The sequence below is a fragment of the Rhinopithecus roxellana genome, chromosome 17 (assembly GCF_007565055.1).
Source record: "Rhinopithecus roxellana isolate Shanxi Qingling chromosome 17, ASM756505v1, whole genome shotgun sequence".
Taxonomy (NCBI): Eukaryota; Metazoa; Chordata; class Mammalia; order Primates; family Cercopithecidae; genus Rhinopithecus; species Rhinopithecus roxellana.
The window spans coordinates 53468916-53481368 of record NC_044565.1 but is presented as its reverse complement, the minus strand read 5'-3'; the positions used below and the strand labels follow the sequence as shown (position 1 = coordinate 53481368).

The window sequence follows — 12453 nt, the reverse complement described above, 5'->3', positions numbered from 1 at the left end:
TTTCCCCAGTTCTCATAAAGAAAGGCCAAGGTGAGGCCAGGCGCAGTGGCTCATGCCTGTAATCCCAGGACTCTGGGAGGCCGAGGCAAGCAGATCACCTGAGGTCAGGAGTTCGAGACTAGCCTGGCCAACATGGTGAAACCCGTCTCTACTAAAAATACAAAACTTAGCTGGATGTGGTGGTGGGCACCTGTAATCTCAGCTATTCAAGAGGCTAAGGCAGGACAATCACTTGAACCCGGGAGGCAGAGGTTACAGTGAGCCAAGATCGTGCCATTGCACTCCAGCCTGGGCGACAAGAGTAAGACTCCGTCTCAAAACCAAAAAAAGAAAAGGAAAAAGAAAGGCCGAGGTGTTTTTCTCACAAAGCCAAATTTCTAGTCTACCAGCACCCTGTAGGGAATCAAACCAGACAAAGGAATTGGAAATGCTGAGAGTTCAGGATCAGAGCAGGAAAGAATCATCAGGAACCTTATGACTACTTGGAGAAGGTAGAAATATCAGTACCTAGACATATTAACTGAGCGCACACCATTCCCTTGGGAAACTCACAACTGTATTCATTTGCTTACTAGGTTAAGCAAGTAAGTGGTTACCAGAAACAGCTAGCAAACCATGTCCACTAAAGCTTGCTATCAGAATTCTCCCGCTTAGAAGGTTCAAGGACGGCAGGTGGAAAGGGGCCTCTGCTTGAAGCAGGGGAGACACAGGCCAGGGGCAGATGAAACTGCTCTCCTACACTGAGTCTCCCTCCAGAAAGGACCACTACAGACCGCTGCTCACCAAACACCAGGACACCGTCAGGAAGGGGAAAGTGCGGGAAAAGGGGAGGCGGAAGGAAGGAGATGAGAAGGGAGGAGGGAAGAAGAGAAGAAACAAAGGAAAAGAAGGAAAGGGGGCAAAGTCCTAACTTCCCCATTCTGTGTTACCTAAATACCCATTTCTCATCTCCTACACCCAAAAGAAAAAATGCAGTCAAAGAATTGAAGTGCATTAAAAGGAAAATAAACCCTCCAGGAAAACTGAGGTGGTGAAGCTGTATTTCTGAGAGCCCAGAAGCCCTAACACACATTCATTCATTCGCTCCTGCACTTACCCGTTGAAGTCCAAGCCTTTCCACATAGCTAAGGTGCCTTCATTCCACCCTCACCACCTCCATTTCGTATTGCCTGGGGCAGATATTACCTGTAATCTCTTCGCAAGCCCCTGGTGCAAGCCTAGCCCCCTAAGCTGCAACGAAAGAACTCACTTCACAGGTCCCCAAGGAAACAGAGCCATCTCTGGCTTCCAGGAAACCCCCATAACAGCCATTGTGCTCTCCACCTCTCCCTCTTCTCTGGCTTCTTCGTTAATAGCTCACATGTCTCCTTCTCCTCGGGAAAAAAAAAACAAAAAACTGTCTTTGACTCCATGTCCCTCCCAAGCTACTCCCCTATCTCCGTCCTTCCACTCACAGCAGATGTAAGGATGGGTAAGCAGGCGAGGAGTGCCCTTCCAGCCCTTCCAGTCAGCTGCGCCCAGTTCCTCACCCTGTGCTGATCTGACCCCCACTCAGTCATCAGAGTCACCCAACTGTCAGACCCAACAGCCGCCTCCAGCGCCAACCCTGCCCAAGCCCTCGGACTCCCTCGCACGGGCGCCTCCACCCTCTGACCCTGCCCAAGCCCTCGGACTCCCTAGCACGGGTGCCTCCACCCTCTGACCCTGCCCAAGCCCTTGGACTCCCTCACACGGGCACCTCCACACTCTGCACACCCTGCAAGGCCTTCCCAATGGCCTCACGCTCTTCTTTCTTCCTTCACCTACATTTTTGCTTCTGGAGTTCGATTCTGACTTTTCTCATCCACACCTTCGTCTTAGGCATGCTCTCTCTTCTGTAAGTTAGGCCCATGCTTTCCAAATGCGAATCCAGTGCCCAGGCACCTCCTACACTGCCCAAGCCAGACCTGCACTAAGTGCCCCTGGGCACGTCCACTTAACTAAGCTTGGACTTCTACTACCCTTCTGGTCCCTGTCCTTCCCCAGTCCCGCCAGCCCCTTTCATCACAAGGGGATGAGCCCCTCCCTCCAGCTTGCCCCATTCAGACACACGGGGGTGAGCCCCTCCCCCACAGCTTGCCCCATTCATACACAAGGGGATGAGCCCCTCCCTCCAGCTTGCCCCATTCATACACAAGGGGATGAGCCCCTCCCTCCAGCTTGCCCCTCCTCCACAGCTTGCCCCATTCATACACAAGGGGATGAGCCCCTCCCTCCAGCCTGCCCCATTCATACACAGAGGGGTGAGCCTCCCCCCCACAGCTTGCCCCATTCATACACAGGGGGATGAGCCCCTCCCTCCAGCCTGCCCCATTCATACACATGGGGATGAGCCCCTCCCTCCCAGCCCCACATCCAATACCTGGGCTCTGGCTCTTCCAGCACTCTCCATCCCTACCCTCCTCTCCCCATTCTGTACTTAAATTACATTTTAACAACCTCTTAACCAATTTTCCTGACTGAGTCCATGTTCCAGTTTACCCTAAACCTCACCACAAAAGCTACTTTATCAAGTCAAATCTGGACTTCAGGTTTTAAGCGGTGGGCTGAAGACTTCATTTCTTTCCTCTCAGACTCTGGGAAATCACACAAAAGCAGGAAGGAGAAGGAGATCACGCCATTGCACTCCAGCCTGGGCGACAGAGCAAGATTCTGTCTCAAAAAAAAAAAAAAAAAAAAAGGAGAAGAAAAAATGGAAATATAAACTCCATCTACAGTGAAACTCAGAAACATCTGTAATCCAAAGGCATAGTATCTGAAGACAGATGGCATTGGCTGCTGAGGTGCTAGAGGCGGGCTGGGGGAGCCACAGCCCCGCACACCCAGGCAGCAGTCCCTAGACCACGTGCATGCCCTGGAAGGAATGCTGAAATGGGCAATGTCTCCCTGGAGGGGACAACGACAACAGGTGCCCGGGCTGGGGCCAGGTGCTTCCCACACACCACATGGTAGGAAGGAGAGTAGGGCAGGCAGGGCTGCCTGGTGTCTTCTCAGGAAGCTGTTTCTGGCTCTTCAAGCTGAGGAGAGAGGCATTGCATCCTGGGCAGCCTGCATCTGCCCTTCTCCTTTGGCTTGGGGTAAATGACAGCTCAAAGAATTTCCTCACAAACACAACGGCATGTTGTCAGCATTCCTGCCAGCCCGCGATGGGGGCCGGGCCCAGCTCCACATATAGATCCTGCTGGACCAGGAAAGATTCACCATGAAAAGACCAGCGATCAAAAGAAGGCCAGGCGCGGTGGCTCAAGCCTGTAATCCCAGCACTTTGGGAGGCCGAGATGGGCGGATCACGAGGTCAGGAGATCGAGACCATCCTGGCTAACACGGTGAAACCCCGTCTCTACTAAAAAATACAAAAAAATAGGCGGGCGAGGTGGCGGGCGCCTGTAGTCCCAGCTACTCGGGAGGCTGAGGCAGGAGAATGGCGTAAACCCGGCAGGCGGAGCTTGCAGTGAGCTGAGATCCGGCCACTGTACTCCAGCCTGGGCGACAGAGCGAGACTCCGTCTCAAAAAAAAAAACAAAAAAAAACAAAAAACAAAAGAAACGAGCACAGGTGCCAAGCAAAGGCTCGGGCAGGGAAGAAAAACAGAACAAGACATCAAAGAATGGAAAACACAAAGTTTTTGTGTTGACACAGTATTGACACAGGGTAGCTGAAAATTGTAATCAAACGCATCAACAAAACTCGTAAAACTTAATGGAGGAATCATCTTTCTAAAAACAGGGAAGAGAAGAAAAGACGAGCAGCCAGGCATGGTGGCTCATGCCTATAATCCCAATACTTTGGGAGGCCAAGGTGGGCCTCAAGGTGGGCTTGAGCTCAAGAGTTTGGGACCAGCCTGGGCAACATGCTGAAATCCCGTCTCTACATAAAAGATAAAAGTCAGCCAAGTGTGGAGGTGTGCACCTGTAGTCCCAGCTACTCAAGAGGCTGAGATGGGAGGCTTGAGTGCCAAGGCTGCCTTGAGCAGGGACTGTACGCCCGCACTCCAGCCTGCTTGACAGAGTGAGACCATGTCTCAAAAAAATAGATAAGAAAAGAAAAGGACACGGAATGGGGTAAAGATTTGCAAATATCCATCTGTCAAGGGATTAATAACCACAACATATAAGAAGCTCAGACAACTCAACAGCAAAAAATAAAATAAAATAAAATAACTCAATTAAAAAATGGGCAAAAGATCTGAACAGATATTTCTCAAAAGAAGATACACAAATGGCCAATAGGCACATGAAAAAATGTTCAACATCACTAATTGTCAGAGAAATGTAAATCAAAACCACAGTGAGATATCATTTCACCCAGTTAGAATAATTTTTATTAAAAAGACAGACAATAGCAGATGCTGGCAAGGATGTAGAGAAAGGGAGCCCTCATATGCTACTGATGGGAATATAAATTAGTACAGTCATTATGGAAAAGAGTATGGCATTGCCTCAAAAAACTAAAACTAGAGCTATCATATCATCCAGCAATCCCACTACTGGGTAGATAATAAAAGAAAAGAAAATCAGTATGTTGAAGAGATACCTGCACCCTCGGGTACACTGCAGCATTGTTCACAATAGCCAAGACATGGAATCAGTCTAAGTGCCCATCAATAGATGAATAAAGAAAATGTGGTATACGTACACAGTGGAATACTACTCAGTCACAAAAAAGAATAAAATTGCCACGGACAGTGGCTCATGCCTGTAATCCCCGCACTTTGGGAATCCAAGGCAGGAGGATTGCTGGAGCTCAGGAGTTCGAGACCAGCCTGAGCAACATGACGAAATCCCGTCTTTACAAAAATACAAAAAAAAAAATTAACCTGGTGCACCTGTAGTCTCAGCTACTCTGGGGCCTGACGCGGGAGGATCAATTGAGCCGAGATCACACCACTGCACTCCAGCCTGGATGACAGAGTGAGATCCTGTCTCACAAAAAAAGAAAGAAAAAAGAATGAAATCCTGTCATTAGCAGCAACATGGATGGAACTGGAGGTCATTCTGTGAAGTGAACTAAGCCAAGCACAGAAAGACAACACATGTTCTCAGTCATCTGTGGGAGCTAAAAAAAAAAAAGTGGACCTTCTGAAGATGGAGTAGACTGATGGTTACCAGAGACTGAGAAAAGTAGCAGGTGGCTTAGATGAAGAAAAGTTGGTTAATAGGTACAAATATACAGTTGGATAGACGAAATAAGGCACAGTGTTTGGTATATCAGCAGGTTCACTACAGTTTACACTAGTCTATCGTACATTTCAGAATAGCTAAAAAAGAATAATCTGGATGGTTCTGACACAAAGAAAAAACAAACATTTAAGGTGATGGGTATCTCAGATACACTGATTTGATTTTTACAATCATATGAATGTATTAACTTATCACATATACCCTGAAACAATATACATTTAATATGCATCAATTTAAAAATCATTTTAATTAAAAAAAAGAAGCTGGGTGTGGTGGCTCAAGACTGTAATTCCACAACTGTAAGAGGCCAAAGTGGAAAGATCGCTTGAGCCCAGGAGTACAAGACCAGCCTGGACAATATGATGAGATCCCCATCTCATTGATTAATTAAGTGATTGACTAGATAGAGTAGATAGATAGAGATAAATAAATAAATAAATAATAAATGAGCTGGGCCTGTAGTCTCAGCTACTTGGGAGGCTGAAGCCAGGTGATGGCTTGGGCCCAAGAGTTCCAGGCTGCCATGAGCCATGATCGCACTACTGCACTACAGCCTGGGCAACAGAGCAAGATCTTGTCTCAAGAAAACTTTTTTAAGAAGAGGCCTGGCATGGTGGCTCACACTTGTAATTCCAGCACTTTGGGAAGCCAAGGTGGGAGGATCACTTGAGGTCAGGAGTTCAAGATCAGCCTGGCCAACCTTTGCCATGCCCAACATGGCAAAACCCTGTCTCTACGAAAAATACAAAAATTGGCTGGGTATGGTGGCATGCACCTGTAATCACAACTACTTGGGAGGCTGAGACAGGAGAATCTCTTGAACCCAGGAGGCAGAGGTTGCAGTGAGCTGAGATTGTGCCACTGCACTCCAGCCTAGGTGACAGCAAAACCTAGTTTCAAAAGAAAAAAGAAAAGAAAAGTAAAAGAGAAAAATGCAAAGCAGAGCTCAAAGAAGATATGGCAAGACAACGCAAGACAAATAGATGGAAATGAAAACTTCCAGCACAAGAAGGAAGTCTGCAGTGGAAAGGACACAAAGACAGACAACCCCCAAACACAGCAGGCAACAGGGACCGAATTGAGAAGGGTCTCTTCAACGAATTTCAGATCAAAAAAGAAATTTGACCTGAAATTCAAAATTAAATTCAAAGCTGCAAAACATCCACAAAACAATAAAATCAAGGAGTGTTCGAAAGAAAATCCATGTGCTTAAAATGCTTGTATTAATAAAAAGAATGGAAACAAATAATTTAAGCAACTGCAAATAAAAGACAGAAGACCAACACAGAGGGTAATTAAGATAGCAAAATGCTTAGCAATGGGCCAGGCACAGTGGCTCAAGTCTGTAATCCCAGCACTTTGGGAGGTCAAGGCAGGCAGATCACCTGAGGTCAGGAGTTCAATACCAGCCTGACCAACATGGAGAAACCCCGTCTCTACTAAAAATACAAAAAAATGAGCCAGGCATGGTGGCGCATGCCTGTAATCTCAGCTACTACTTGGGTGGCTGAGGCAGAAGAATTGCTTGAACCCGGGAGGCGGAGGTTGTGATGAGCCCATATTGTACCATTGCACTCCAGCCTGGGCAAGAAGAGCGAAACTCAGTCTCAAAAAAAAAAAAGAAAGAAAGAAAAATGCTGAGCAGGCCCGGCACGGTGGCTCAGGCCTGTAATCCCAGCACTTTGGGAGGCCGAGGCGGGTGGATCACAAGGTCAGGAGATCGAGACCATCCTGGCTAACACGGTGAAACCCCATCTCTACTAAAAATGCAAAAAATTAGCCCGGGTGTGGCCGCGGGTGCCTATAGTCCCAGCTACTTGGGAGGCTGAGGCAGGAGAATGGCGTGAACCCGGGAGGTGGAGATTGCAGTGAGCCGAGATGGCGCCACTGCACACCAGGCTGGGCCACAGAGCCAGACTCCGTCTCAAAAAAAAAAAAAAAAAATGCTGAGCAAATGAATGGAAATTGTTTTTGAATTTTTTGTATTAAAAATTTCAACTAGCTGGGCGCGGTGGCTCACGCCTGTAATCCCAGAACTTTGGGAGCCCGAGGCAGACAGATCACGAGGTCAGGAGTTCGAGACCAGCCTGACCAACATGGTGAAACCCCATCTCTACTAAAAATACAAAAATTAGCTGGGTGTGGTGGTGCATGCCGACAATCCCAGCTACTCAGGAGGCTGAGGCAGGAGAACTGCTTGAACCTGGGAAGTGGAGGTTTCAGTGAGCCAAGACTGCGCCCCAGCTCCAGTTTGGGTGACACAGCGAGACTGTCCCAAAATATAAGTAAAAATAAAAATAAATAAATAAATAAACAAAAAAAAATTCAACTGATGAAATTAAAAAAAAAAAAAAATGGGAACAACCTAAAAGACAAATCCTCAATTCTCAGAGACTTCGCTCCTCTACAGAAATACCACTGCAAGGGTGCCTCTTGGGTGCGTAAATCCACGAGGGTTGGGATTTTGTCTGTTTCCTCCTATGCTGTGTTCCAGGCACATACAATAGTGCCTTATTGCAGGGAATAAATAAATATTTGTCCACTGAATAAATTATGAATTTTCCAGGAAAATGTAAGTTACCAAAACTGATCAGACAAGAAATCTGAACAACTAGTCACCACAGATTAAAAAGTCAACGTCGTAAGAGAACCACGCCTTAGGAGCAGGCAACACCATCACTACCTTCAGTTATTTCCAACACAGAAACAGAAGGAAAATTCCCAAGTGCTTTTTACGCAGCCAGCATAGCAATGAAACAAAATTCAACCAAGAAAATACACAGATATTAATGTGAAAATTTTAAGTAAACGACTTGTAAACCGAATCCAGCAGAGGACTATTCCACAATCAAGTGGAATTATTTCTAAGGATGCAAAGGCTGGGCCAATATTTAAAAAGCCATTAACGTAACTGACCAAAGAGATCAAAAGAGAAAAATCCTAAGACCAAATTATCAGTTCCATGGATATAAAAAAGCATTTGAAAATTTAATCTCTAGGCCGGGCGCGGTGGCTCACGCCTGTAATCCCAGCACTTTGGGAGGCCGAGGCAGGCGGATCACAAGCTCAGGAGATCGAGACCATCCTGGCTAACACACTGAAACCCCATCTCTACTAAAAATACAAAAAATTAGCCAGGCATGGTGGCGGGCGCCTGTAGTCCCAGCTACTCAGGAGGCTGAGGCAGGAGAATGGCGTGAACCCGGGAGGCGGAGCTTGCAGTGAACCAAGATCGCGCCACTGCACTCCAGCCTGGGTGACAGAGCGAGACTCCGTCTCAAAAAAAGAAAAAAGAAAAGAAAATGTAACCTCTATCTTCCATTTCAAAACTCTTTCCTCACTTGGCAAGAGGCAGACCCTTGAGCGCTGGCCTGGTCCATCTGTCCCTCAGCCTGATGGCACAAAAAGCCAAAAGCCCTTGGTCTCTTTGCCCCTGTGACCTGAGTGCACTGATCTCAGGACTCCAGGAGAATCTCCCAGAACAGAAAGGAGGCACTCATACCCTTGTGTGGCTTACAACCTGCCCTGTTTGCTTACTGGTTTTGGTGGTAAACCTAAGGGAAAGCGACTTGAAACAAGCCCAAGTCATCATTGTCACCCACCTTCCCACCCTGGCCATCCTTTCTGGTCTGGCCCAGCTCACTTGGCAGCAGTGGGGTCAAATGGGAATTGACAGACGCAGCCCTCACTCTGCCCACACCTGCAGGCCCTGCTGGCCGCTGGTCCATCTTAGTCACACGCCTGCCCCCAGACCTACACACGGGCAAAGCCACCGCTGCCTAGAGGTTCGCTCTTCCCATCACTAGGCATGTTTGCCACATGGAGATTTGACCCACACGACTAAAGAAGGTCGATTAATGTCAAAAGTTCAAAGAAACATGATTGCAGGAGAGAAGTCATACTGTTTGTATATACTTTGAGATAGTCACAAAGAACTACTGTTTTGTTAACTGACAAGTATTCATTAAACTCATTTTGAGAAAATGGATTTCTACTGACCAGTAAACTAAAAGTGTGCAAAAGCATTTCAAATATCATTTGAAATTTCATGCATTTCAAATATAATTATGAAGAAATCCAGAATCATTACCATGAATTTGCTCGGCATTTTGCGATCTTAACGACCCTCTATGTTGGTCTTCTTTTATTTGCAGTTGTAGTACTGCCTTTACCTTTCAAGTCTCATTACCTTCACTCAGTGGTCAATGATCAGATCTCTAGCTTTTCATGTAAAGTGTTTTCCATGGGATTTGAATGTCACTGACAAGCCAAAAAAAAAAAACTATCATTTTCAGTTCTTTTCTTGTTTACTGCAATGATGGTTCTTCAAACTCAAGAAAGTCTTAGTCCATGGTACTATCCAGTAAAATCCAAGCAGCAAAAGTCAGCTACTTCTTTTAAGATAAAGAAGAAAATCCAATAATATATTTGACTCCCTTAGGAGAATCGATTTCAATTCATTTTTCAAATCTCAGAAAATGACATTTCAGTTAACCTCAAAGATACAAAGATACTGAAGATAAAATCCTCTGGGTTTTTTGAGAGATTTCTTAAGGAGATCAAGAAGTTATATTAAGTAGCACTGGCAGAGTATGCACCTTCAGGCAGTACAAGATTATGGAACCTTCTGTCTACCCATGTGGTCTCTCCCCATGTATCCCTATGTATATCTAGTTAAGGAGAAAGCAACAGAACTTAGCAAGTAAGGGGCTTTGAGGTCAGTTTGGGTTAAAAGCCTAACTAGGTCAGAATCCAAGGTCTATCATTTACTAGTTAAGTGGCCTTGGACAGGTAACTGTTCTCTCTGAGCCTGTTTCTTCATCTGTAAAACAGGAACAATAACACCTACCAATAATGATTGCTGTGAGAATTAAATGAAATATTTGTACAGTGCTAAGCAGAGTGACACACAGTCCAGAGCTAAATCACTGGTAGTTAAGCCATCAGCCTTGTGAATGTGATACAGCCACTGGTCAAATCCTATAGCCTAGTTTATCACACAGGACACTTAGCTGCTGCCCTATACAAAATTTATTTGTAAGAATTTTGTCTTAGGCAGGGTGCGCTGGCTCATGACTGTAATCCCAGCACTTTGGGAGGCCAAGGCGGGCAGATCGCTCGAGCTCAGGAGTGTGAGACCAGCCTGGGCAACATGGCGAAACCCTGTTTCTACAAAGAAAAAAAAAAGGAATTTTCTCTCATTATAACAATCAGAACAACACTTACTGAACACACTATGTGCCAGGCACTGTTTTAAGTGCTTCAATTAAGTGTATTAACACATTTAATTTCATAACAGCCACCGGGTGGTGGGGGGGAGATGCTTATTTTATTGGCAAAGGAAACTGAGGCCCAAGGTCACATAGTTAATAAGTGATAGAGTCAAGATTTAAAACTTAGGTGTCTGGGTAGCATATATTATTTTACTAATGCTGCTGCCTCTCTGACTGTAACCTACTTAAAAGCAGACATGGGCTGGGTGCGGTGGCTCATGCCTGTGATCCCAACACTTTGGGAGGCGGAGGTGGGCAGATCACAAGGTCAGGAGTTCAAGTCCAGCCACGCCAAGAGGTGAAACCCCGTTATCTACTAAAAATACAAAAATTAGTTGGGTGTGGTGGCGGATGCCTGTAGTCCCAGCTACTCGGGAGGCTGAGACAGGAGAATCGCTTGAACCCAGGAGGTGGAGCTTGCAGTGAGCCGAGATCACACCACTGCACTCTAGCTTGGGCAACAGAGCAAGACTCCATCTCAAAAAAAAAAAAAAACAGACATCATTTATATCTTTAACACATATTGCTGCACAAAATTATGTATTAAGTATTCCATGTGGCAGTGAACTGTGTTTCTATCTCTTTATCTGTCCCTCAGTGCTTTAGGCATAATACATTCTCAAAAGCTACTGGAATAGATGAAAACCAGTACAGGGCTCTAACAATGGTCATCTTCCCCCCCTGCTCATCTCATCCCCTACCTCACTCCCCCTGACGCATTTGCTCTATCCACATCAGCTCTCTTGCTGTCCTGAACTGCCATGTGCATTGCTTATGCTCTGGGGGCTCATTCAGTTGATAGTCATTTGTTGAACACCTACTATGTGACAGTCATGAATAGGCACTGGAAACTACAAGATAAAAAATAGGCCCCCACTAGTGTGAAAACAGTTAAATACGAAGATAGTTACTTAATACTTAATTATTAATTATTAAGTAATACTTAATATTAGTGGTACACTTAATATTAGTGTACCAATGTTAATTTCTAAGCTTTGATAAATATATCATGGTTATGTAAAGTGGTAACATTAAGGAAAGCTGGGTGGAGGGTAAAGAACTTTCTATGTATCTTTGCAACTCTTCTAAATACTTTAAATTGTTTCAAAATCAAACGATTTTTTTTAAAACAACATACAGTCCCTACCTTCAGGAACTCAAATTCTAGAGGAAAAGGTAGGCGTGTAAGCAAATGAGTCCACCAAAGTGAGAACTTCCAGGTCAGAAGTCATGTTCGGGACAGGATGTGAAGGGGAAGGAGGCAGGACGGCTGTGCCAACCCTGTTATCCAATAAAACCGTTTAACCTCCTGAAGCCTCAGTTTACTCCTCTGCAAAATGGGAACTAGACACTGGTCCTTGCAGGGCTGGTGGGAGATCTGCAAACCGAAGTCACCATGGGACCGCTCATACTGTCAGCAGCCAGGCCGAGCAGCACCTGCCGCCCTCCGAGTGACCCACCTGGAACTCCAGCCCGTAGATCACTGGTGCATCGTCCTCCATGCTGCGGGGAAGCGACCAGACCCAGGCCACTCACACGCTAAGGCCCTCGCTACGGCCAGCGCGTCCCCACCTCGCTGGCGTGTTCCCAGCGCCCATTCATTCCCTCCGCGCAGCAAACGACTCCAAACTGGCAGCCTTTCTGGACCAGAACAGCTTCCGTAGTGGCCACTTCCTATTTTTCGGATGTGTCATCAATCTGTTCCTCACCAGCGACCAATGGCAGCGGAGCTGGCTTTTGCGCATGCCCACTTGGGCTCACATCCGGGCTCTCAGCTCGCTGGCCACTGGAGGTGAGAACCCGGCCAAGAGGAAATAAGGTGGTGGGCGGAGCGGACTGCGGAGGCTGACTCTGGGCGCAGACCCTCGGCAGCAAGCGGCGATGAGCCTTAGGTAGCCATCGCATCTAAGAATCGCTCGCGCCGTAGTTGGGCGCCACCATGTATTGTCATTTGTACTGTA

General features: G+C 46.4%; 1 protein-coding gene across 4 annotated transcripts in view; it reads right to left on the bottom strand.

Annotated features, from left to right (window-relative positions):
• Positions 1–12237, bottom strand: part of EIPR1 (EARP complex and GARP complex interacting protein 1) — a 169813-nt gene extending 157576 nt beyond the window's left edge. For 3 of the 4 annotated variants that reach the window (XM_030921127.1, XM_010357903.1, XM_030921129.1), the window contains exon 1: positions 11953–12237. In XM_030921127.1, coding sequence (XP_030776987.1) covers positions 11953–11994 — 42 coding nt within the window. In that variant the 5' untranslated portion in view covers positions 11995–12237. The remainder of the gene's footprint in view (positions 1–11952) is intronic. The other variant, XM_030921128.1, reaches the window with a different exon arrangement.
• Between the last annotated feature and the right edge of the window lie 216 nt (positions 12238–12453).